This window comes from Mustela nivalis, assembly GCF_964662115.1.
Source record: "Mustela nivalis genome assembly, chromosome: 4".
NCBI classification, from domain to species: Eukaryota; Metazoa; Chordata; class Mammalia; order Carnivora; family Mustelidae; genus Mustela; species Mustela nivalis.
The window spans coordinates 63,003,117-63,027,903 of record NC_139023.1 but is presented as its reverse complement, the minus strand read 5'-3'; the positions used below and the strand labels follow the sequence as shown (position 1 = coordinate 63,027,903).

The window sequence follows — 24,787 nt, the reverse complement described above, 5'->3', positions numbered from 1 at the left end:
GTTATCTCCCACTAGACAATGCTGAGTACACTTTGCTCTGGCAGATAGTGGAATGATCAGCAAACCAGATCATTCCTGTGCAGATGTATGTTAGTTTTGATCCAGTCCTAGGGTCCGATTTTCCTTGTACAATGTGGACCTTGCTCCTGGGGCATGGCCTTTCAGTAGCAGTAACTGAGTCTCCTAACCAGTCATTGAGGACACCAGTTTGGGCTCAGCCAGAACTCTGCCCTCTTGGCAGTAGTGTGAGACCTCTGAAGTCTTTTCAGCAATTGGCCTTCCAGCTTCTCTTCTCGGCTAGGCCTCCAAGTGCTGCACTGTGCTCTCAGCATAGGATTCAGCCAAGGACCCAAAGTGCATTTCTAGGAAAGTGCCTGGCTCTCTCCTTTCTTTTCCTTCGCTCCACAGACCCATCTATCAGAGCACTTCTGAACTCCAGCCTCTGAGTCCCCCATTGAACAGGACCACCCCTCTCAGCTAGGGCTCCCATTCCTGACCCATTGTTTGAAAAATGCTGCAGTGAGAAAGCCAGGGGAAATATGGAGCTTGCCTTGTTGTGTATCCTTTCCCTCAAGGATTGTAGCCTGCATTGGTCGCCACTCAGTGCTTGCAAAGAACTGTTCTGTGCCTTTCCCCAGATTTTGTAGTTGTCCAATCAGCTGGTCAGACCTGGTAGAAACTGGACCCTGGGGAGAGGAATATAAACTTGGGCATTTCAAGGTGGGAAAGGGGTGGCCGATGAAGAGCTTTTCATGTTGAGGGAGAAGGAAGTGACCAGGACCCAAGGTAGGAATGAACCTGGCTAATAGAAAGAGAAAGTAGGCAGTGCAGCAGGATCACGTGGGCAACAGTGATGTGAGATGGGGCAGAGCTCAGATGGCCTGCAGACCCCAGTTATGATACTTTCTAAATGCAATGGGAAGCCACTAGGGGCTTTTAAGCGGGAGAAAAATGTGGTTCAATTCATTTGTAAAAAGATCACTGCCTGCTGGGAAGAAAAGGGCCAGGGGGATGCAGGGAAACAGTCAAGACAACTTTGCAGTCAAGACATGATGCCAAGAGATGATGCCAGAGTTGAGGAATTTGGAACTAAAAGAAGGGAGGATTCCAGACAAAAACCAGAATTGAAGGAAACGAGGTTTGTTGACGTACAGGAGGCAGGGACAAGAAAGTGTCCCCATTTCATCATCCCAAGTCACAGACTTGATCGTGTTGCTATTTTGCTTAAAATCCTTCTGTCTCTTCCTCTTGTACTTGGTGTGAAATCCCAACTCCTTCTGGTGAATTCTAATCCAGGCCTGGGGAGCCTTAGCTGTTTGCATCCCACCCTGCACCCTCCGGCATCCTTGCTTGGCCCCTCCTACTCCCCAGTCTTCTCCTGGGAACTGCCACTCACCCTTGGGGTCTCCTTTGGTGGGGGGGCAGTGCCTCCCAGGGCCGCAGATGGGCTCCGTGTGGAGGCGTGATGGCACGTTCACAGTGTGTCCTTGGCCCTGGTGGGAACACCTCTACCTTGGGAATCAACAGGTACTACGGCTTCACATGCCCCTTGACCAGCCCAGAGAGCAGTGGTCATATTTCCATCCCCCAGTGCTGGATGGCAGTGGGTGTCTCTGGCTTAGTGCCTCCCAGCTTCCCCTGACCGTGCAGTACCGATTGGCCTATTTCTGTATCGATCTCCCCCACCAGAGCTCCCCGAGGGCACCATAACCCTCAGGACAGCATGTGGCTGGAGCCCACGCCGATCATTCCCGTTTGGGAGCAAGTGGGTCGTGAGCCGTTCACAAGACTGCTGAGTGGTGCCATCCCATGTGGCAGGCAAGGCTGGCCCCTACCCCACACGTCCATTCTCTTTAGAACATACTGGGAGAGCCAGTAGAACGTAATCTAAGGGTCCCTGGGACAAACCCCTCGTCCCAGTCATTGGAGAGGGGATGCAGCGAAGGCACCAAACTTCCCAGAAAGGCCAAGTTGTTTTGCAAGTCTGAGAGCTGGATTTCATGAAACCATCGGGAGCACCCATCTGTTCTTGACAGGGCCCAGCCTGTGCATCTTAGGCCCACGCTCTGTGAATTTCTATTAATTAGAAGAAAACCACATTCTGCTCTCAGATTTCTTTCCTAACAAGGGGGAGGCCTCACCAGCTGCGAGGCACGTTGATTCTGCCCTTGCACCGGCCTCTCTGTCCTCTCCCAGCAGAGTGGCTCAGGCCCCTCCTCCCTGCTCACCCCCAGGTTAAGAGCACAAGGAAGAGATGAACTTTGCAAGTCATCAGATTCCCAGGGTGACTGCTTTTGATGAAGGGTGCACTGCCATGCCCAAGGAAGGGAGTGTGAGAAGCCTCTGAGCTCTGGGCTCCTGCAAAAATGAGCCTGGTATTTAGTAGAGCTGCACCTTCATCAGCCACTGTAGCATGTGAAATGGTTCCTTAATGATGCTCAGGCCCTGGGTCCAGAAAATCCCCCTCTGATGATCTCAGGGAAAGACTCAGAGGTCCATCCAGTTGTTACATGTAAGGGTGTTTATGATCACCCCAATTATAGCAGCCAAATTTAGAATGCCTTGAGCATTCAGCATTCCTTAGAACGTATGCTCACTGTGATGTTTTCAACATTATTCCATAATATGGAAAAGTGCTCCTGACATGGCACTGAGCAAGAAAAGCAGAATACCAAAGATATAGATGGTCTGTTAATTGTTCTTTAGAGAAAATCTATGTGTGTGTCTTTTTGTGTCTATATATGCTTGCCTGTGTGTGTATATGGACATTATTAAAAAATAGGACTTTAGAACCCAGAACCGCTGGGGATAGGGGCATTGCTACTATTCAGCACCCCTGCTGAATACGACACCACCTCTCCTTCACATCTTTCTGCCTTCCTGGAAATTCGCCATGACATCCGTATGAAACTCATCGTGTCTGAGCCCCAAAAGAGTGAGAGACCATTTTGTACTGATTTAAGAAAAAGCATTTGGGGGAAAATGTACTATCCTCTGCTTTATATAAATGGAGGATGCTTTAATGTAATAAGCATCTAGTAATTGGATTTGAACCTGAAATTCCATTCATTATACCTTTTTTTAGCAGAGTGGTGACCGAAATCGATGGAGACAGATTCTGGAACGCCCTGCCATTTTGCATATTTTTGAAAAGATGTGCAAAAAGATATATATATATCGGAATATATATATCTGAAAATCACATTCAGAATGTTATTCTGTGATTCCCCAGACCCTCCCAACACTTCCCAGCCCCCCCCCCCAAAAAAACCCAGGATGGGCCACAGGCTCACATGTGCTCATGCATACAGGCATTGCAAAAAGACTGGAAAAAAAATGTGTGGATAATAGCAGTGATTATTCTGGCTAATAGGGTTTGGGGTGACTTCTGTTCCTTTATTTTCTAAAATTTTTGACTTGAGAAAAAAATGTAAGCCAGAAGAAAAAAATTAAGAAGGAAAACATGTCCTTTTATTTGCTAAGGCAAATTACTTAGAAGCTAAGCTAAGCATTTCCATCGGATGGGTGATTTCCACAGCTGCGGGACCCAGAGGCAGACCCCCCGACAGAGGACCTGAGGGTTCGCGTGGGGCAGCTCCAGCACCGGGTGTTGACCCTACAGTGCCAACTCAGAGACCAGACGTCCGCCCACCGCCAGCTACAGGAGGCACTTGGGGAAGCCGCCCGCCTCCGGGAGCAGCTCCAGGGCCAGGTAGGCTAGAGCCCCACTTCCTTTCCCGCCTGTAAATGAAATGGGCCCACACTCTAGGAAGCTTTTTGGGTTTTTTTGTTTGTTTGTTTTGTATTGTCTTTTAAGATTTTTAAAATTTATTTGAGAGAGTGAGTGAGCATGGGCGGTGGGAGGGAGAGGGAGAAGCGGACTCCTCGCTGAGCAGGGAGCGGGATGTGGGGCTCAATCTCAGGTCCCTAAGATCATGACCTCACCTGACTCAGGCATCCCTCTGGGAAGTTTTGAGGACTTGAATCAGGCCAGATCTCACCATTCCCAGCAGTTTGGTAGTATTTGTGAGATTTCCAAAGTAAAGACCAGTATGGGGAAGGAAGTGAGACCTGTAATCCCTCCACAAGCTAACGTCTGCTCCGTCTGAAACTAATATACATGGGTTTTTCTAGAAAGTCTAACTGGTTTTCACATCTTACATAATAAAAGTCCTTCCTCTGTAGTAGTGAAGTGAGAGCAATTTTATAAGAGCAGAGAGATCCTTGACAATGTGAAAGGTTCATTATCTTATCTGTGATGATGGAGATACAAACTTTCATGGTTGATAAAATTACTCAGAACTAAGCACACACACACACACACACACACACACACACACACACACACAGGACAAGCAGAACTGAGAAATATGAGTAGGATTGGTAGATTGTTCCAATATAATTGACACTATAGGGTTGTAATATATTATAATTTTATAAAATGTTCCCCTTGGGGGAAACAGGGCATAGGATACAGGGGATTTCTTTGTCTTATTTCTCATGACTGGATGTAGATCTATAATTATCTCATTTTTTTAAAAAATGCAAAACAACAACAAAAAAGTCCTTCCTCACTTTGACCTCAACCCCTTCTGAGCACCAGTATTTTTTTTAACCCTATGTATTCACATTCAGTGAATGTGTGAATGTGTAGACATACATGAAATTATACCACAAAAAATAATCCACGTCTTGATTTTTTTCATTTAAAGTTTTTTAAAAAAAAAGATTAAAAAGATTTTATTTGTTTGTTTATTTGACAGAAAGAGAGGGAAAGAGATAACAATAGAGCATGGGTGGGGAAGAGAGGGAGAAGCAGGCTCCCTGCTGAGCAGAGAGCATGACATGGAGCCCCATCTCAGGACTCTGACATCATGACCTGAGCCAAAAGCAGATGCCTGAGTGAGCCACCCAGGCACCCTGTTCGTTTCCTCATTTAATAGAAAATCTTGGTGCTATTTCCATATTAACACATACAAAGGACCTCATTTAAAAAAAAATCCATTATTATTTTTTCTTAAGGCCAAACCATAACTTAATCAATTCTTTATTTATGGAAATCCACTTTGTTTCTGTTTCTTTGCTTTACAAACAAAGCTTAGTGAGTGTTTCTGTATCTCTTGACTTGGGATATGTTTCTGCTACATATTCAAGGGGTAAAATTCTAGCAAAGTAATTACTGGGTCAAAGGAGAGGTATGCAGTTAACTTTGATACAGAAGGGCAAGTAACCCTCCAAAGTCAGCGCTCATTTATGCTTCCGCCAGGAATAAATGAGTGTATGTGTTCACCCACACTTGTTACCCAGAATGTTATCACTTCTGTGTTTTTGACAATCTGATGGATGAAAAACACACCATCAACATTGTGACGTCATCTCTGGCTCCTTTCCCGTGCGTTCTTTGTATAACCAGATACACTATACTTAGAGTTTCATGTCTGTTGCCTCCTAAACCTTGGGCCCAGTATTTTTTTTTTTTTTTTTTTTGCCTGTGCAGTAATCTATTGGGTGGAAGTGACTTTCATTCACCTGTTGTTGGATCTGTGATTATTACCATTAATATATATATTCCTGTTTATATGCAAGAGCTCAGAGAACTGGGATTACTGGCCCAGAGTGGGGTCGTGATGGTTCTTAATCCATATTACAGAAAGCCTTCCCAGCGCTGATACCACTTCCAAAGCCCAGGCAGTGAACAGGGAATGTTCCTCGCTGTTCCCTCCTTGTGTAGCAAGGAAGCTAGTAGGACTTTTTTTCTCCTGTCACTGATCTGTGAAGCATATACTTCCATTTGCATATGCAGGAACTTTTTTACCATATCTAGTATCTTTTATAGTCTGTTTTTCATAGTTTTCAATGTTTTTTTTCTTTCTGCTCTTCAGTTTGGGTGTTTTTTTCTAACCCATCTTCCAGTGAATACTCTTCAGGAAGTCAGATTTACTCATAAACTCATTATTTTTGTTCTTAATTTTAGGTATTGTGTTTTACAGTCCTAGAATTTCCCTTTAGTTCTATTTTTTAAAAGATTGTATTTATTTATTTGAGAGAGAGAGTGAGAGAGAGAAAGCGCAAGCGGGAGGTGGGGGCGGGTAGCAGCAGAGGGAAAGGGAGAAGCTGACGCCCCCCGAGTAGGAAACATGATGATTCCAGGACCCCGAGTTCATGACCTGAGCCAAAGGCAGACGCTTAACCGACTGAGCCACCCAGAAGCCCCTCTGTTTGTGTCTTTCTAATTTTTATTTTATTTTAGCTGTTTTCCTGTTTTGTTTTGTTTTTGAAAGAGAGGTCACAGTTCTAGTGAGGGGCTGAGCCAGTATTGGGACCCAGGGTGTTGGGCTCGGATACCAGGAGGTTTAAAAACACGGCACCAGAAGACTCTGGAGGGAAGGGTGAGGCAGAGGGAGAAGGAAAGGGAGAATCAGACTCTTTGTTGAGCACAGAACCTGACACAGGGCTCAGTCCCTGAGATCTCCTGAGATCAGGACCTGAGCCAAAATCAAGAGTCAGACACTTAACTCACGGGGCCACCCAGGCACTCCCCCTAGACCCTGGCCATTGGGTTCTTTTTTGCTAGCTTTCCATTCTCTGATGAAATTCTTGTCATAGGACAATGGGGCACTTCAACCTTGAGGTCGGTCTCCGATAGCTCTGTTCTTCAGTCCCATCAGCATGGACAGATGCCCCAGACTCTCCACGAGCACAGGGACCTTCACACCCTTCTGTGTGGGATTGAGCATCTCAGCAGGCATGAGGTGCTGGCTCCGTGTGCTTTGCTTTGTCTTTCTCCAGTGGCCGATGGTGTTGAGCATCTTTTCACAGGCTTCCTGGTCATTCATCTATCTTCCACTGGACAAATGACCATTCAGTTCTTTTGTCCATTTTGCAACTGGGTGGTTTATTTCTTTGTTGTTGAGATGAAGAGTCTGTATATGTTCTAGATACGAGTCCCGTATTAGATATGTGGCTGGCAAATATTCCCTCCCATCTGTTGTCTTTTCACTTTCTTCTCATTCACTTTTTCCTTGCAAACGCCCCAGCACACAGGGCGCAGCAACATTCACGCTGTTGCCTAAAACGACGGAGGCAGGAGGTTGACTCCAAGCCTGCAAATGTTACTGAGTGTCTTTTGAATAGAAGACTGTCTGCTTGGAGCTGGCATTTTACACTTTGAATACATTCCAAAAGGTACGCCAAAAGAGCCATATAGGAATGTTTGTGAAGCCTTGTTTGGAAAGCAAAGAAACGGTATACACTTTCATAAAGCATGGGTTCAATAGGTTACCTTTCAGCCTTATGCTGAATTAATATGCAAGATTTTAAGTGGATGTGATCAGTTTGTATGTATTGACATAGAAATAACACCTGGACTGTAAATTCAGTGACAAAACTGAGATGTAAAACATTCGAATAGTGTCATTTCCTAGGTATGTATATGTACGTCGGCATTCTGGTCGTGAATAGGCAGGGTTGAGACCTGCGTGAGAGATCAGAAGAGGTTGGCAAGAGGAAGAAGGATTTTTATTTGTGTCATTTTCTTGTTCTGACTACAAAGGGAACAAGACGGGGAAGGAGAAGGACTTCAAGACCAGCTGTCTTATTCTCTGTTAGGATTTGGTGGGTCAGCAATTCAGACGGGACTTGGCTGGGCAGTTGTGCTCCACTGAGCATCAGTGGGGATGACTCACTGGCATTCAGCGGGGTGTGGGGCCCGGCTGGAAGGTCCAGAGCTTCTTCACTGACATGCGCATGCCAGACAGTAATAACGGTTCACATTCCGTGAGCGTTAAGCGGGCATTCTAAGCACTTTACAGGAAACGATTCACAGCGTCCTTGCTATAATCCTCACTCATTGGGTAGACGCTAATATTACCCCCACTTTACAGATGAGAAGACCGAGGCAGAGAGAGAAGTGATTTGTACAAGGTCACAGTTCTAGTGAGGGGCTGAGCCAGTATTGGGACCCAGGGTGTTGGGCTCGGATACCAGGAGGTTTAAAAACACGGCACCAGAAGACTCTGGCATTTCTGCAAGGTATATCTGGGAACACTTCCTGCCTAAATGAAGAGGCAACAGAGGTGGTCCCACAGCCACCGTCTGGCAGAGCTCAGAGCATCCTTCCTCCTCTGGTCTTGCAAAGCCAGGGATGGGAAAGGTCCCTGTGCCTCACTGACTAGCCCATGTGGGAAAAGAGGGGAGTAGAGCCAACCTCTCTGAGCCCAGCTTGCCTGGGGAGATGCTGGTGGTGTAAACAGCAGGGGGTGTGTGGAGGACACAGCCTTCTCACACATGTTGGTTCTCTTTCAGCTTGATGAGCTTCAGAAAAAGCAACACGAGGCCAATTTCGCTGTGGCTCCTTTAAAGGTACTATGTCTGTGAGATCAGTATGAAATGTCTCTTCTAAACAAACAGAGTTCATATTTCCCCATTCTAGATCTTCAGTCCATCTTTATTATTTTTAAAAAAAGCACATACACACACGGGAAAGAAGAGAAATATCACCCCCAAATTCCCATTCAAGTCTAGAGTTTTCGTGTATTTTCTTCGGGTATACTTTACATGTGTCTGAGATCCCACCACATCTGTGGTGTCTGTGTCCTGCTTTTCCTGCTGGAGAATAATCCAGGAAGGCTGTCCTTGTCTGTCCCAAGCCCCAAATCAGCTGTTCATGCTGGAGAACGAAACACCAAATGCTGTAGTTCATAAAGCTGCCGGGGCCCTTGCTCCATCCATGGTCAGGTCTGTCTGTCCGTCTTCCCCTCTCCCGCCCTCTTTTGCCTTCTTATATATAAATATTATGATGCACACGTTTTATTAGAAGGGTTTTCCCTACAGAGCCTGACATGTCTTTAGGACAGATTCCCAGAAGTAGCCCTCATGGCCCAAATGTTTGCCATTTGGACGTGTCATTTGCTGGAAACCTCTGATATGGCACCCGAATTTGGGAAGGGCACCTGGAGGGCCTGCCCTTTTCTGTCCAGTCTCTGGGTGGGGTACAGAGGGGGCCCTGGCCCCACTGACTCACCAGCCCCACCCATGCTGGGTCCTTGGTTTCCTTAGATGTGAACTCAGAATTGTGAGCCACGCCATCCGTCAAGCCCTTCTCCCTCCCAGTGCTCCCACATCTGTCAGAGGCTCGGGTCTACTACGGTTGTGATGTGGCGTGACATTCATTCCCACTCAAAGCTTGTTCTGACACCCCATAGATGTCAGCAGTGGAAACAGCAACCCTAACGCCCTATGAAAATGTGAAGCTTCTGCGCTCCGCCCCCCCCCCCCTTTTTTAATCATTTCTTTGTACCTTTTACTTAAACAAAGACCATAATCCTTTGTAAACTACGAAGGCTGCCATATGCCAGGGACTCCACACAGTTTGTTCTAAGGTCTATGAGCAACATGGCAGGAAAGGGGCACGTGAGCCCCACTTTACAGATGGGGAAAACTGAGGCTCACAAGGGAAGTGACCTGCCCATAGTCACACAGAGCTACTTGGTAGCAGAGCCATGATTTGAATGCAGTTCTGTCTGATGCCAAAGGCTCCCCTCAGCCACATGGTCCCTCTGGGAGGTCATGAAGAGCCCAGTAAAGTCACTGTCACCACAAACAAGGCCTTGTAGGGGGAGCTGCAGTTACTATGTTCAGCTGATGCAGGCCAAATGCACGAGGCCCTGATGTTTTGGGGTGGTGTGGTCCAGGGGACCTGGGGAGCCCCACCCAAGGGTGCTGAGACCCCCAACCTCCATACTGCCCTCTTGCCAGTATGGGGCACCTAAGGACCACTGCCTGGGGGATGTGCCCAAGCCTCAGGGCAGGAAGTCCTGGCAGGAAAGCATCATCACCTCCTCTTCTGATGGAGCAGAGCACACCCCAGAAGGGACAGAGACTCACTTGGGGCCACTCTTGAATGACGAGAGTCTGTCACCCCCTCCAGACATGTACAGATGTGGGAGGTCATTTCATGGAAGGGTCACTCACTCATACCATCCATGTAACAAATCCTTCCCAAGGGCCATGCTGTCCCCAATGATGGCCCAGCAATGGCCCAGGGATCCAGGGCAGAGTCACCCCGACCTCAAGCAGCTCCCAAGCTACGTGGGAGACAGACCTACAAGTATAATATCAACTGTTGGGATAGAAGGAGCTGGGAGCCAGACAGAGAGGGACACCAGCCCCTTCTATCCTGGTGCCCTAAATGATGCCCATCGTACAGATGAGCAAGTCAAGGTCTAGAGAGAAGCTTGGTCATAGCTGGTCAGTGACGGAGTCCACACTCTTGAACCCCTGATCCTGAACTCCATATCCAGAGAGCAGTGGGGAGTCCCAGGGAGTGCAACAGTGTGGTGACTTTTTTCAAAGCAGTTTCTGGCTTGTGGGCGCAGGAGGAATTGCAGGGAGAGGGTTGAGCCCAGGCTGTGCTGGGGAATGCAGAGCAGGAATGTGATGCCCCAAGCCCAGCCCAACCGCTCAGCCCCGGAGGGTGTCCTGCATTGGTAGACCTACCTGGCTATGTCTCCACTCCCACCCTTTCAGGCCAAGCTGGCTTCCCTGGTCCAGAAGTGCCGGGAGAGGAACCACCTGATCACGCACCTGCTTCGGGAGCTGCGCAGACACGGGCTGGAGGACCAGCTGCTCTCTGAGATGGCACAGACCATGGTGGACGACGTGGCGCTGGCCGAGTATGCAGCCACCTTCCCGGCTTCGGGGCTCCCTGAGGTATTTCTACAGACACCGCTGTCCCTCTTCTGGTGGGAGCTGTGGGGCCATGAGCTTCCTGCCCACCTGCCTGAGCTGAACTGTTCCTCCTTCCCTCTGCCCACTGATCCCACCCAGAATGCGCCCAAGACTCCTGCTCCGTGGTGGCACCTATGCTCCCAGTGGGTGCAGGAGGCTGATCTGGGTGTCCTTACCCTTAAAGGCCTCACAGCTGGGGGCCGGGGACAGACACACAAATAGTGTCAGTTCAGGGTCCTGCATGCACTGGGCGGTTTCTTCCACCAGGTGGTGCTTTCATGTGTGCCCCAGGGCCTTAGCACTCACCACTTTCCCTGGCAGGATTCTGTCTGTCCCGCAGCCTTCAAGACACAGCTCAAGCGTGACCTTGTCCAGGGATACTTTCCTGGGTCCCGCTGAACACAGAGGTCACCACATCCTCTGCCCTCTGTGGCATGTCAGAGGGAGTTTCCCCTGCTGTTGTAGGAGCTTTGCCAGCTCTTCTTCAGCAACTTCATAACCATCTCTGGCTTCCTAGTGCCTGGACCAGAGAAGCTGCTCAGGGAATACTTGCGCATGAATGAAATCAGGAGCTAACTGAATGAGGATCTCCTCTCCTCTAACTGCCATCCGAAGAGGAAATTGAGGTTCAGAGAGGTTGGAAGGCTCACTCAAGGTCACGCTGCCCCCAGGCAGTGTGCATGGTCATTGATGCCAGTTCTCACTCAGCTCTGGCCCTGAACAGCAGCACCTGGGGTCTCTGTGCCTGGTACAGTGGGTGCTCAGCTGAGGCTGTCCCCCATCCCCCTCACATACAGGCAGGCACACAACCTCATTCCTGGAGAGCAGCCAGCAACACCCCCAACAAACGCAGCTCCTGCTGTAGACATAGCCGGCCCTGATTTCCACACTCCCCCTAGGCAACTTAACACCAGCTCTGTTCCTCCACTCCTTGGCCCTTCCCAGCCCAACTCTGCAAGTCCCACCTTCTCTGTCCCTTCTGTTCCCCGGCAGCCGTCAGAAGCCCCCTCGTCCCAGCCAGCCACTGTACAGCCCAGGAAGTGAAGTCCTGGAGACTCAGGGCCACATGGTGACTTGGTTCAGAACCAGAATTTGAGTCCAGAGTCCCAGACTTCCAGTCCTGTGCTCATCTATTTGCACGAATGCTCAAGTCTCTTCAGAGCCAGCATAGGGCTGAGGAAAGAAGTCAGTGGCTTGTTGAGATGCTTGGCACAGTCTCTGTGTTGACCAAAGCAGGAGGAAAAGCAGAGTTCCAGGGTATGGGATGTAGTAGGTGTCACATGTGAGGGCCAGCTGGCTATGTGCTGAGGGGACCTCTTAGTGGTGGGAGCCCCACCCTCCAAGAGCTGCTTTGAAACTTAGAACTGAAATGTTCTCTGGGATCGGATAGGCTGACTTACAATGACCAAATTCATAGAGACTGATGTATAAACCTGACCACTAATTTATCAGTTTCCTGTGAGAACTAGAACCATATGCAGGCTGATATACTGGATGGATGGATGAAAAAAAATGTCAGCATGTATTTCTTCCCTGAAATGGTGGAGTTGTCTGGAATTTCATTCATTCATTCCTCTGTTCATTTGTTAGTCATTAAACGTTTACAATCAGAATCTCCTTCTGGAGACTGGGATGAGAACAAGGAGAATTAATGGTACCATCAGCCTGCGTCATTTATTTCCTATAAGGATGTGCTCCCAGGACCTCGACATGCCTCCTGCTGGGCCAGGGTGTCTCCCCAAGACCTGTTGAAGGCCATGGCTACTTAAAAGCTTCTACTGTTCTGAAGTGGCTTTGAATCTGCCCTGACTCATTTTGCATTACTTTACAATTCTGCTCTCCAAGAACACCCCCCATTTTCATGATTGGGTGGGGTAGTGGGGCGCCTCACTGTTTCATGTACAAACAACAAAATCCACAGATACCTAGCACCCACTGCCATGCCCCAGGCCTGGTGCCAAGTGCTGGGCAGAAACAGTGAAGCGGGCAGACCATTACATGCTCCGAGCCTCAGTTTTGCCTTCTATAAATTGGGAACAGTACAGCCTATGTGCCAGAGTTGACCTGAAGATGGATAATCTGTTAAACACCCCATGCAGGGGATTCCACTGGGTAGGAACCTGGTCCTCGCATGGGCAGCTGTCAAGAGGGCACACCCTGGAGTCAGGAAGCTCCACCACTGCCTGGCTGTATGGCCTTGGTGGGGGGATGCTAAAGTGTACTCCTTACGGTGCATGGGCACTTCCCCCTGTGCTTCGTGGAGCTCACTCAGGGGATCCTCCTGCAGGGAAGGAACCTCACTGCCTCTAACCCAGTTAGGAAAACTGAGGCTCTAAGTCTGGCTCAAAGACACACATCTCTGGGTAGTTTTCTAGCTTGGGCTTCTCAGTGTGAAGCAGCTTGACTGAGTCGAGCTGGCCTTTGAGCCCAGCAGGGGGCTTCTGGGCCCATCCACTGCAATGACGAGCCTGTGGGAAGGGCAGTGTAGTGGGTGCACATGCATTATTGGGGATCTGGGCCGCAGCTCGGGGTTGGGCTCATCCCATGTCCTCAGGGAATTGGTCCCTCGTGTTGCTGGATGGCCAGCCCCCAGGGTGCAGCCTCTAGGCAGTGACGTGTCTAAGAACCCAAGGGTGGTGCTCCAGGCAGGCTGGAGGTGCTGGGCGCTGAGGGGAGCAGGAGTGGGAGACTGGAGTGGGTGGGAGATCACCTGTACTTCATTTCTGAGTGAGCGAGGAGCCAGCGTCAGTGTCGGAGCAAGGTCCTTGTGCTTCTGGACGGTGGATGCCACAGGCACGTGGGCTGTGGGTGCCACGCAGGCTGTGCATGTGGCAGCTCATTTAGTTCAACAGTCAGTGACTTGGGCCATGAGAACTGAGGGCCAGGCAGCTGAGCAGGGCCTTGGGAGGGCACCGAGGCCCTTGAGGGGGTGGTGGCAGTTCCTCCTGCTGGGCAGCTAGGCAGGACGTGGGCTTTGCGGACACCAACTCTCATTTCAGAGAACACAGGTGGAATTTCTGATGCTGGTTGTGGACCCTGCCTTGCAGCCTGGGAGCCCTGCCCAGCTGGCTGGGGAGTCATGGGTGGGCTCAGGGGGATTTACCAGAGCAGAGGGAGCACTGAGGCTGGGCATCGGGGCCGTCTGATGTGCCAAGGGTGGCCTTGTGGAAACATCCCTGGGAGGGGCTGGACCCTGGAGACTCAGGTTGTCTGGCCCCTGCCTGGGGAAGGAGACCCACCCTGACCCCAGACATCCAAGGGAGGATGGGCTGCCATTCGTTTATTCACTGGGCATGGTGATGACAGCCAAGACTCAGCCCTCCCTGGCACTAGCATGTTCTATGGATTAGCTCACTTCATCCTCTCAAAGCCTGCTTTATCAGTGGGGAAGCAAGGCCCAGGGCAGTCAAAGAGCTGGGCAGGGTCACACGTGGGGCCAGCAGGCTGGGGTTCATTGCTATGTCTGTCTGCTCTCCTGCTCTTGCAGGAGGGGCTCACACCTGCAGCAGGTCCCTCAGGTCAGTATGCACCGCCTGTCGAGTTGATTTCCTCACACTGGTGGGGCGGGTGATGGATGGGAAGCCTTGGCCCTCTGAGCACCTGTGCCTTTTCCTCGGGGCTATGTGTAAGTCTCAGTCAACTGGGGCAGCTATAACAGAATCTGATAGGTGGGGGCTTTCACAGTTTTGGAGCCTGGAATTCAGAGCTGAAAGTGCAGGTGTGGACAGGGACTGGTCAGGGGGGTGGGGGCGTCATCTGGACTGTAGCCTCAAGAAGATGGAGGTCACTAGGGCAAGGGGCAAGGGAGCTGCTTGTTTCCCTTCCTCTTGCCCTGCTTGTTCCTCTTCCCTCCACCTTCTGGAAAAAGCTTGCTTTCCTCTGGGTATTGTCAATGAGCTCTATATATGGGCCTTCAGAAATGGATGTCGCCTTAAAAAGAAGCAGTGAGACTTGGAGTCCTGAACTCCCCTAATTCATTAAATCAACGACCCCAGGCTTGGGCCTCCAAGGATCCAGGCAATTATTTTCTCTTTTGCTTTTTATGAAGTTTAGAACATTCCCCCAAAAGTTTTCATGGAGAGAGAGGCAGGGGGAGCGGAGCACATAGGGTGCATTTTTGTACCCTGAGTGGGCGGGTGAGTGGAACATTCAGTAGCCATCCATTCTCACTGTATTCCAACAAAACCCCACACAGGACATAGTAGTGTGTCCATTCTACAGATGGACACAGCAAGGCTCTGGAGTTCCACTAACTTGGCCAAGATCCTGGGCTTGGTGAGAGGCAGAACCAGGATTCAGCCTGAGAGTGCCTGGCGCTCAGCCTCCCCGGGCTGGTGGGAAACATGAGGAGTGGGGAGCAGGGGAGGGTCTCTAGAACCCTGATCCCATGCTGAATACAGTGCCACATGGAAGCCAGTGGGACGGGTCTGAGGCTGCTCTGGATATGAAGGTCAAGGAAACCTCATTCTCATGTTGAAGGAGTTTACGTCGAACGAGACACACTCGAAAACCGGGAGCAAGGGGAAGCATGCATTTGGAGCACTGGCAGTGAGCAGAGGAGAGACACTTGATGGGGAAGAGGCTTCCTGGAGGAGACACACACGTCAGGCTTGGAAGGATATAGAGGGTTTGGGATAGTTGGAAGGACGGAGTGAAGGCGCTTGAGGCCCGGAGATCTGCATGCAGGAGGGCACAGAGGTGTGAACAGTGAAGGTGCTGGAAGATACAGTGTTTCCAGGGCTGTAAGTGCCAAGCGCTAAGAGGAGACAGCAAGCGTGCACAGTACAGAAGACTCCAGTAAGTGTGGTGTGGGTTATGGTCCAGCCATAGTCTGTGCCCTTGGGCATTAGTCCCTGGACTCATCAATCCCCCTTAGAGGTGACAAATGGCCCAGTTGTCACAGCACAGCACATGGAGGGGCCAGTGGCTGAACTCTGCCAGCTAGAGTCAGGGAAGCCTTCATACAGCAGGGGACATTAGAATGAGGTCGTGACACTCACATAGAAGGTCACCAAAGAAAGAGAGGGAGAGAGAGGGCAAGCGCTGAGGTCCTCAGGCAGGTGCCCAGCCTATGTGACTGCTTGGTGGACACGGTATTGGGGGAAAGAAGGTATCCCAGTGACATGGCATGCAGGGCCCCTGGTTCACAAGAAACAGCCAGAAGGAGGCACGCTTTGGGCCGCTGGTCTGAAATCTGACCCACCTTGAAGGCCAGCACTGATCTTGTGGAACCAGTCAGGGGTTGCCTGGCCAACTAGCCAAGCTGCTATTGCCACCTCACCTCCTATCAGCCCCGTGTGGTCATGGGATCCAGGAGGGTCACCACTCAGTTGGTGGGGTGGTGCAGGGGACTCAGGTTCAAGCCTGACCTGAATTTCTGGGCGCCTAAGCCTGGGATCCCAAGGGGTCGCTCAGCAATCAGTTTGTGCAAGGTGTTGGCAGGACCTCTTGGAGAAAGTATTTTTCTTGGAAACTCTGCCATCCAGCTGCCCTCCTTTTTTCCACTTTCAACAGCACTTTCTAAAATACATTAATCACAGGCTCTGTTTGGAGAATTAATTCGGGGATAGGAAATGCAATCGTTTTCCTGCACCTGTCTTCCCTTAGAGCGAATCCTCCTCCTTTGTGGGTCACAGGGAGAGGAGGGTTGGGTGGATCTGGCCAGACAATGTGTTTTCTGCAGGGAGGGGTGAGTGGCCTGCTTCATTCCAGTCACGGCCACCTGCGTGAGGCTTTTTCTCCTGAGCCGTTCAGAATAACTGCTGAGATGTCTTTTCTTCCAGACCAGCCACCAACCAGATGTTGAGCCCGAGAAGGCAGCTGCTGTAAGAGGTCAGTGCGATACTCAATTAGGAGTATCTGTGTGCTCTGACACGGTCCAAGTCAGCAGGACGATCTGACAGGTGGGCCAGGGTCCAGTGTGGACCCTGAAGAATGGGAGCCCGCTTTCTCCCCCCTCTCCTTCCCCACTTGGCCCTGCGTTCTCACTTCATGATATAAGCGGAACACAGGAGGAAAAATACCACCTCTGCAGAAGTGGCCCAGTTCCTCAGCCCTGTAGTTTCACTCCTGGAAATTCATCCTAAGTGACTAATTCTCTGTGCGGAAAAGCTCAGTGGACAAGTGTATTCATGCCAGCGCGTTTCTAATAATGAAAAACTGGTGGTGGTCGGGGGAGGCGTTCTCCAGCATTGTTAATTAGCCCGTAGACTCTGCAAAATATTGATCACTAAAATCATGCCGCTAAGCATCGTGTGATACCATAGAAATGATGATATTCTCCGTATTTTTAAAAGGGAGGGAGTGAAATGTTTGGGATGGTTACACAGATAAAGCTGGATAAGCACATCTTATGGGCTTATAAGTGGATGATTGGCAACTTATATTAGCAGAAAAACTCAAATTCTAATGGTGGTTACTTAGAAAGATGGTAACAGGGTGATTGCTTGTGTTCTGTTATTTTTATTATGAAAAAGGAAATTAAGATGCTACCTGGGGAAGGCAGAATTTCCCTGGTTAAGTGCAGTGTGCTTCCAACGTGGGGGAAGGGAGGCCATCAAAGGATTTGTTTACATTTATGTTCATATCGGGGGCTCAATAGGTACTAGGAGAAAGTCTGGATGGTGTTGATTTTAGGCAGCTGCTCACCTAACAATTCCCTTACTGTACTTACAGCTGTGTAATCTTGGATGAGTTAATTAAGCTCTCTGAGCCCCAGAGTCTTATCTTCTAAAGAAGGATGATAGGACCTTTCTCAGAACTGTCTAGGGCCTGACCCAAAAAGAGAGATATTGCTCTGTCTTTGTCTGGTCAGGCTGGGCCTGTCCTCCTGTACCTTCCCCTCCTATCCTTGCAGTCTGAGTGGACATCTCTTTTCACAGCTGGAAGAACATAAATTCCATTTGGTCCTGTGTCTGCCACTATTTTATACCAGTGCCCTTCCTTTTCTGGGCTCAGCTTCCTCACCTTTAAAAGAAGGAGATGTGATAGATTGATTGGGTTACCTGTGCATTCAACATTTCTGGAAGGCTGCCATGTACCAGACCCCCCACTAAGTGTTGCAGGGTTCACAAAGATGGGTTGGCTTGCAGAGGTGGTGGTCCCTGTGTTGGATGAGCTGGCAGCTGGGAGGGAAAGCTGAGACAGGCAGTCAGTTTTCTAGGATGCCCATCACCATGGTGGGACCATCAGGGGGGTATGGATGAAGCATGTGAGGGTTCGAGGAAACGCAAGAGGGCCTCTGCCATGGGATTTGGGGAGCTTGGAATGACAGAGACTGGGAAAGGTTATTCCAAGGCTCAGGAACTTGCTGATTTTTAAAAATAGATTTCTGGATTGAGGCTTAACTGAGAATACTCTCTTCTAGCTCAGAAATACCACCTGAATCCCAAAATGGACAGTGTCCTCATCCAAAGACCTCTGCATTCAGAGTCCTGGCCTGTTCCCAAGGCTGAGTGGCCAGCACAGACGGCTCGACTGCATTCTCTGAAGGTGAGAGCACATCAGTCATCTAATTTCTTAGATCAGCTTTTTTATTAAAAATATAACACACATATGGAAAAGGACTCAACTTGTAAGTATACAGATCAATGAACTATCATGGAGTAATACCCAAAAAGCCATTATGTGGTTGAAAGCTGGGAAATGCCCAGCCCCACAGAGAGAGACCCCTTGGTCTCCCCTCCCAGTCTCTGTCTATTGTTTCTTTTTTTAATTTGTGGGTTTGGTCAAGTCCCGTGTTCTGTGCCTGGTTATTTTTCATTGAGTGCTGGACATCATGTATGAAAAGTTAAAGACATCATTTGAGGTTCTGCTTGATACTGTCTTCCTCCAGAAAGGATTTCCTTTTGCTTGTGACAGGTATGATGCCAGGACAGAGACCATTCCTCATGTCACAACTGGTTCAGAGATGAGTTTCAGAATTTTCAAGGTCTGCTTTCCTTCCTGTGCACTCTTACTCCTTGAGCATAGCCTTTTGGGGGTCCCGACCAGAAGCCTGTGGTGTTTATCAGCATCTTTCATCCTTGGCCCTTGTCAGTCCCATGAGGCTCTCAAATGCTCCACTTAGCCTTCTGCCTCTCAGCCACTGGCTCTGCCCTCACCTGGAGGGAAACACACAGCCATGCCCCCTACTCCTGGATTGTCTCCTTGTTTTCCATTTTAGTCCCCCAGATCCTGACCATCTTGGTAGCTCTTGAATGGTTTAGATAGATGCCGAGTAATATTCCATCCTGCTTTTCCAGTACTTACTGGAAGTTCAGTCCGAATTGTCTTAACCAGTTCTAGCCAGAGGAGTCCTCTCTTTTCCCAGACAAAACGTATTTTAGTTGTGAGGTGTGGAGTCTGACAGGCCTGAGTTCAAACCCCAGCTGTTGCTTGGTGTGATGGTGGGCGGAATACTTAACGAGTCTGTGTTGCCACCTCCTCGTCTGTAACATGAGGGTAATACGCTTACTGCTAGTATGAGCACAAAATCAGGGAAGCAGGGCAGAATATGTGTCTGAACAAGAGAGATGCTCAAGAGGAAAGAAAAAAACACCAGCCATGACTCAGGAGGCAACCAATCTTATTCTTAGCATTTTATCTCAGCCTATTATTGGTTTCTTTCTACTGGCCCTTCCTATGGCTTTTCTCCTGCCTCCATAATATTATTGATTTTTTTGTCTAAAACCTGGAGAGAAGGACACCTGGGTGGCTCAGTCAGTGAAGCATCTGCCTTCGACTCAGGTCTTGATCTCAGGGTCTTGGGATGGAGCCCCACTCTCTGCTCAGTGGGGAGTCTGCTTCTTACTCTCCCTCTGCCCCTTCCCCAAACTTGTGCTTTCTCTCTCTCAAATAAGTAAAACCCTTTTTAAAAAAAAGATTTTATTTATTTATTTGTCAGAGAGAGAGAGAGAGAGGGGCAGACAGAGGGAGAAGCAGGCTCCCAACTGAGCAAGGAGCTCAATGCTAGACTCAATCCCAAGACCCTGGGATCATGACCTGAGCCGAAAGCAGATGCTTAACTGACTGTGCCACTCAGGCATCCCAATAAATAAAACCTTCAAAAAAATAAAAATAAAACCTGGAGACAGTATTTCTCTTGGAATTGTTGAGACAGGTCAGCAAAATCGTGCACACTGTTCTGCTCACTGTTCTGCTGGGTGTAAGAAGAGCATTCAATAAATGCTAGCTACTGTTACTGACCTTCTTAAACCTTTTCTTTCTTTTTTTTTTCTGACTGGTGACTTTCATTTTAAGTTCCTCATCTACAGGTTTATTACCTAGGAATGAAAACTTTCTTTCCAGCTCTGGTCTTTTTCTCGGAAAATTACTCTGACTTTTGATCTTTGGCCTGGCTTGTCCCAAGCAGGTGGGAGGCATTCCAGACAAAGGGAACAGTGCCCACCAAACCAAAGATAGAGAGGTTGGGGGGACTGTGAGCCATTAAATGTAGCTGCAGCACAGAGTAAGGCATAGAGAGGAGTCCAGGAGAACCCAGTGATGATGTGGATGAGAACAACGATGGGAAAGAAAACCCCCACTCTTGCCTCTTCAATGCTTGCTTACTATGTACAATGCACTGGCTTTGCCAGTCCTCATGAAGGGCTTACAAAATAGGAATCCGCATTAGCTCCCTTTACCTATGAGAAAAGGTGAGGAGCAGAGGGGGTAAACAGCCCACCCCAGACCACACAGTTAGCAAGTGGCAGATCTGAGGTCCCATCCAGGCAGCTGGTCCTGGAGCTGGTGGGACCAGATCAAGTGGGGTCTTCCCTGGGGAGGATGGGAGCAGTCCCTCCTGCCCCGGTGCAGCCCAGTCTGGAGTTCAGTGAGGAGAAACCCCTCCACGGTGTGCTTTAGGTGGTGCTGGCCAGAGACTGACAGCGGTCTTCTTAAGGAAGTAGTCAGAGCAGAAATGGGGTGAATGAATGGGTGAAAAGCACGCCTCAACACTCGCATGGTTCCAGGAGTCTCCATTGTTTTTTGACTTTCTTCAAAGTCATCACCACACACTTGGGATGCCACTGGATGAAAACCCTTCCTTGGTTGGACAGAATTTCAAGCCCACAGGACATTTTTATGCCTTTGCTTCAAGTTGACAGAACGTTGATGGCGACATTTCTGTTCCCATGCTTTACCCAGCACCTGACCATGGCGGGCCTTCATGAATAATTGGAGAGAGGGGCTGGGTGGCTTTTTCTCTGGAAGGTCACAGAGGCCCCTCGCCCTCACCCCCAGCACTACATTGTTACCACCCACACTTCCAGTTCAGGTGTAGTTCTGCTCAGTTGTAAAGGACGTCAAGGAACAGAGCCCTCTGCCTTGCAGAAAAGCAGATTGCAAGCCGTGGATATGGGCTGGCTCCGGGTAAGAGCTTCCTGTGGGGGAAAATGCATTTGTTAGGTAATTACACTGGGGATCAGTGACCTGTCAGCAAAATGAGGTCATTTTTGAAGGACAGTAACTAAATTTATCACATGTCAAAATTCTATTATTTTATGGTTGAGCTCAAATCCAGGAAAAAAAAAAAAAAGCAGCGAGGAACCTAAAATTACACAAAAATATCCTGAGAAGGCTGGTAAACCTTTGGCGATTGAAGAAATTTTTGTCTCTATGTCACATCACCATGATCCTGTCACTTGGCCACTGAAGAGCCTTCAGCCATCCTGTGTTTAGCAGCAGACTGTAGTGGTGAACGTGTGAGCTCGAGAGACACCCTGTGGCTTGGGATCCAATACTGATTTTTGTCTCCTATTGACTGTGTGGTCCTAAGCAAGTCACTTAACCTCTCTGGGCCTCTGTTTCTTCATCTGTGTAATGGGATAATATTAGTTACCTCTCTGGGTTCAAGACTGAATGAATCAATACATATACATTGCTCAGCATGATACCTGGCTCATCACAGGGGCTCGGTAAATGTTCACCATTGTAGGTTGAGGCGTATGAAATATTATATGCCCCTTTCCTACAAAATCTGTGTTTTCATAAGGTTTAAACTATTTTTTTTTTTAGATTGTATTTATTTATTTATTTGACAGACAGAGATCACAGGTAGGCAGAGAGGCAGGCGGGGGGGGGGGACTGGGGGGGGGGGAAGCAGGCTCCCTGCAGAGGAGAGAGCCCGATGCAGGGCTCGATCCCAGGGCCCTGGGATCATGACCTGAGCCGAAGGCAGAGGCTTTAACCCACTGAGCCACCCAGGCGCCCCTAAGGTTTAAACTATTCTTATTATGATGACAAATCCAGATTCCTTAAGTCTCTGTTTACATTCCATGAGTGCATTACTACACATGGAATGACCCTCGGTTTTTAACACTTCAGAATCCTGCTCCTTCCCTCAAAGTCTGGCTCAGATACCGCCTCCTCCAGGAAGGCTTCCTACTTCTCAGTGTGCAGTGGGTGCTTCTTTCCTGGGGGAAGTTCCCCTGGCAGCTGTGTGGGCTGCTCTTCCAGGTCCATCTCTGCAGAGGACCTGCCTGGAAGTCTGTCTGCTTGCCCCCCGCCCCCGGGTGGGGAGCATTGTGGGGGAAGGGCTGGTCCAGGCAAGGCCCACAGGGCGGTGCTCAGTGACCCTTACCCCCTCTCCTTTCTTGCTTTGCCTTTCTCTCAGCCAGCTTCCATGGGTGATGCTGAGAGGGCGCTGAGCATGCACCATGGCCCACTGGTCACTGGTCCCTGCCTTGGGGTCACTGGAGAAGTTTGCTCCATTCTGCCTGTCTGACCAGTGAAGCACAGACCCACGAGTCTATCCGCTGAAGGACTGAGCGAGGACGGAAGTAGGACTTGTACTGCTGAGCACGGGGGTCCTTCCTTCCTGTCATTTGCAAGGATGGCATGTTATAAAGATGATGCTGGGCATGAAGGGCTGAGAAGCTGCTGGGGGAGCTCCAGGAAGTGTGAAGTTTTGAGGTCGGGTGGCTTGGGTTTGGGCATTGAGCCAGTCATGCCAAAGCTACGTAGATGAGGTTGGCATCTCGTTGATGCCAATTTCCTTCTGATGGGATGGTCACCCTCTCTCGACCCTGCGAACCAGAAACCGTAGAACAGACACCTGCTCTATGGGGACAGCCATAAGCGATTGTCTCGGCAGATGCCTGCTGGATGATGTAGTGGGAGCCACCCCCCAGCCCCGGGCTCCTCCCCCGCGGCACCATGGAGATGTGGTGTGCCTCGCTGAACTGTCATGGAAGGAAGTGAGCGATGCAGGAGGAGCCCTAGTGGGAGGCGCAGAAAGTGACCTATAATGTTCCTTATCATTGCCCTCTCTTCCCTGGATGAATGTGGGATTGGGGGCTTTTATGAACACGTAGACACAGAGACCATTTCATTCTGCTCTTGCCTCCAGCTGCCCCTGCCCTCAGGGTGGACGCCTGCTCCTGGCGTGTGCCCGGCTGCAGACCCTGCCGAGCCAGTGCTCCCCTCACAGTGCCTGAAAGAAGAAGGTGGACCCTCCTGTCCCGTCCCCCAAGCCGATGGCCTCCCGCCACCCTCGGAGCTCCTGAGTCCTGCGAGGATCCTGGCTTTCCACAAAGAGCTTCGGCAAAGCATTTGCAGCAATTCCCAGGTCCATAAATCACCTCTGGAGTTATAAATTTAATAGAACCACTCAAGCTCTGGGGCCGTTTCATAGACTCCATAAATATTTGAAGCCGAACCTTCAGACACTGCTTTAAGAAATTGGTAGCAATCAAAACCCTCATTCAGTGGCAAGTGGTTTTGCCTTTGGCTTGGGGGGGGTCTGTTGGTTGTCAGAAGCTTGGAGAAATACTGGACTGTGCTCGCACATTCTGAGGGCTCCGGCTTGGGCTAATGTTAAGGCAACAAAGAGAATATTTACTGTACCCAAACCTATTGAATGATGGGTCCGATGATTCTCCACTGGGCATGATTTTCTCCAAAGAGGGAAAAATTTGGCAATGTCCAGAGACATTTTTTTTTAAAGATTTATTTGTTTATTTATTTGACAGACAGAGATTACAAATAGACAGAGAGGCAGTCAGAGAGAGGAGAAAGCAGGCTCCCTGCTGAGCAGAGAGCCCGATGCAGGACTCGATCCCAGGACCCTGAGACCACGACCCGAGCCGAAGGCAGCGGCCCAACCCACTGAGCCACCCAGGTGCCCCCAGAGACATTTTTTGATGTCTTAATGGAGAGGTGCTCCTGGCTTCTAGTGGACAGGGCCAGGGATGGTGTCACAAGTCCCACAATACACAAGACAGCATCCTACAACAGAGATTGTCCCACCCAATGTCAATAGTGCCGGGGTTGGGAAGCCCAGACTGGTCCCATAGCTCCTAACATTGCCAGCCACAGAGAACCACCCTCATGCCCCACCACCGTTGTTTTAAAGGATTTTTGTCTACTAACAGAAATTCTTGACTTAAGTAATTATATATTTGAAATTTTAGAACATTAAAACCAACCAGAACTTTCTAATAAGCCCAATCATTCAACAGACACTTGTTGATGTCTAAAAGGTCAGGGTTACCTTCCCAGTGCTGTTCCCTTCCGGAAGCTGTGGTCACTGAGAGATGAGGAAGGAGACCTAGGATGCCCAGGGTAGCAGTCAAAGCATGAAGATTTTATTTTAATGTAGTTTAACTTTTACATTGAAAAGTACAGAGTTCCCCCATACCCTTCAGCTGGTTTTCTGTAATGTCATCATCTTTTATACCTAACCACACCACAGGGACAGAAACAAATGATTTATTTGGAGGGAAACTGGGGGATCCATTGATATGTATGAAAACGAGGGCGATCAAGCCATTGTCAGCAGGCTGAGCTGCTACCCTCTTGATTAGCCCAATAGGCTGGAAATAGGTGATCACAGCCATACCCCTGCCCTTGGACTGATTTGCCAGCAGACCTACCCAACCATTTGTTCAGTGAGCATTCAGTGGGAACGGCCCTGCAAGGGTCCTTGGGAGGCACTAGGACGCAGAAACAAAGAAGATGCGGTCCATCTCTGTCCTCCAGGACCTCCGGGCAGCCCTGCCGCCCCAACAGCAGTGCTCAAGGAACCCCAATGTGGGAAAACACTGTTGTCATCTCGCTGGGTCAACCACCACCACCGCCC

General features: G+C 49.5%; 1 protein-coding gene across 2 annotated transcripts in view; it reads left to right on the top strand.

Annotated features, from left to right (window-relative positions):
* Positions 1-23,676, top strand: part of LOC309863034 (uncharacterized protein C4orf50) — a 51,467-nt gene extending 27,791 nt beyond the window's left edge. For both annotated transcript variants that reach the window (XM_082727464.1, XM_082727463.1), the window contains 6 exons: positions 3,539-3,712; positions 8,305-8,361; positions 10,528-10,710; positions 16,512-16,560; positions 18,095-18,219; positions 23,057-23,676. In XM_082727464.1, the coding sequence (XP_082583590.1) occupies positions 3,539-3,712; positions 8,305-8,361; positions 10,528-10,710; positions 16,512-16,560; positions 18,095-18,219; positions 23,057-23,302 (834 nt within the window). In that variant the 3' untranslated portion in view covers positions 23,303-23,676. The remainder of the gene's footprint in view (positions 1-3,538; positions 3,713-8,304; positions 8,362-10,527; positions 10,711-16,511; positions 16,561-18,094; positions 18,220-23,056) is intronic.
* Positions 23,677-24,787: the final 1,111 nt, after the last annotated feature.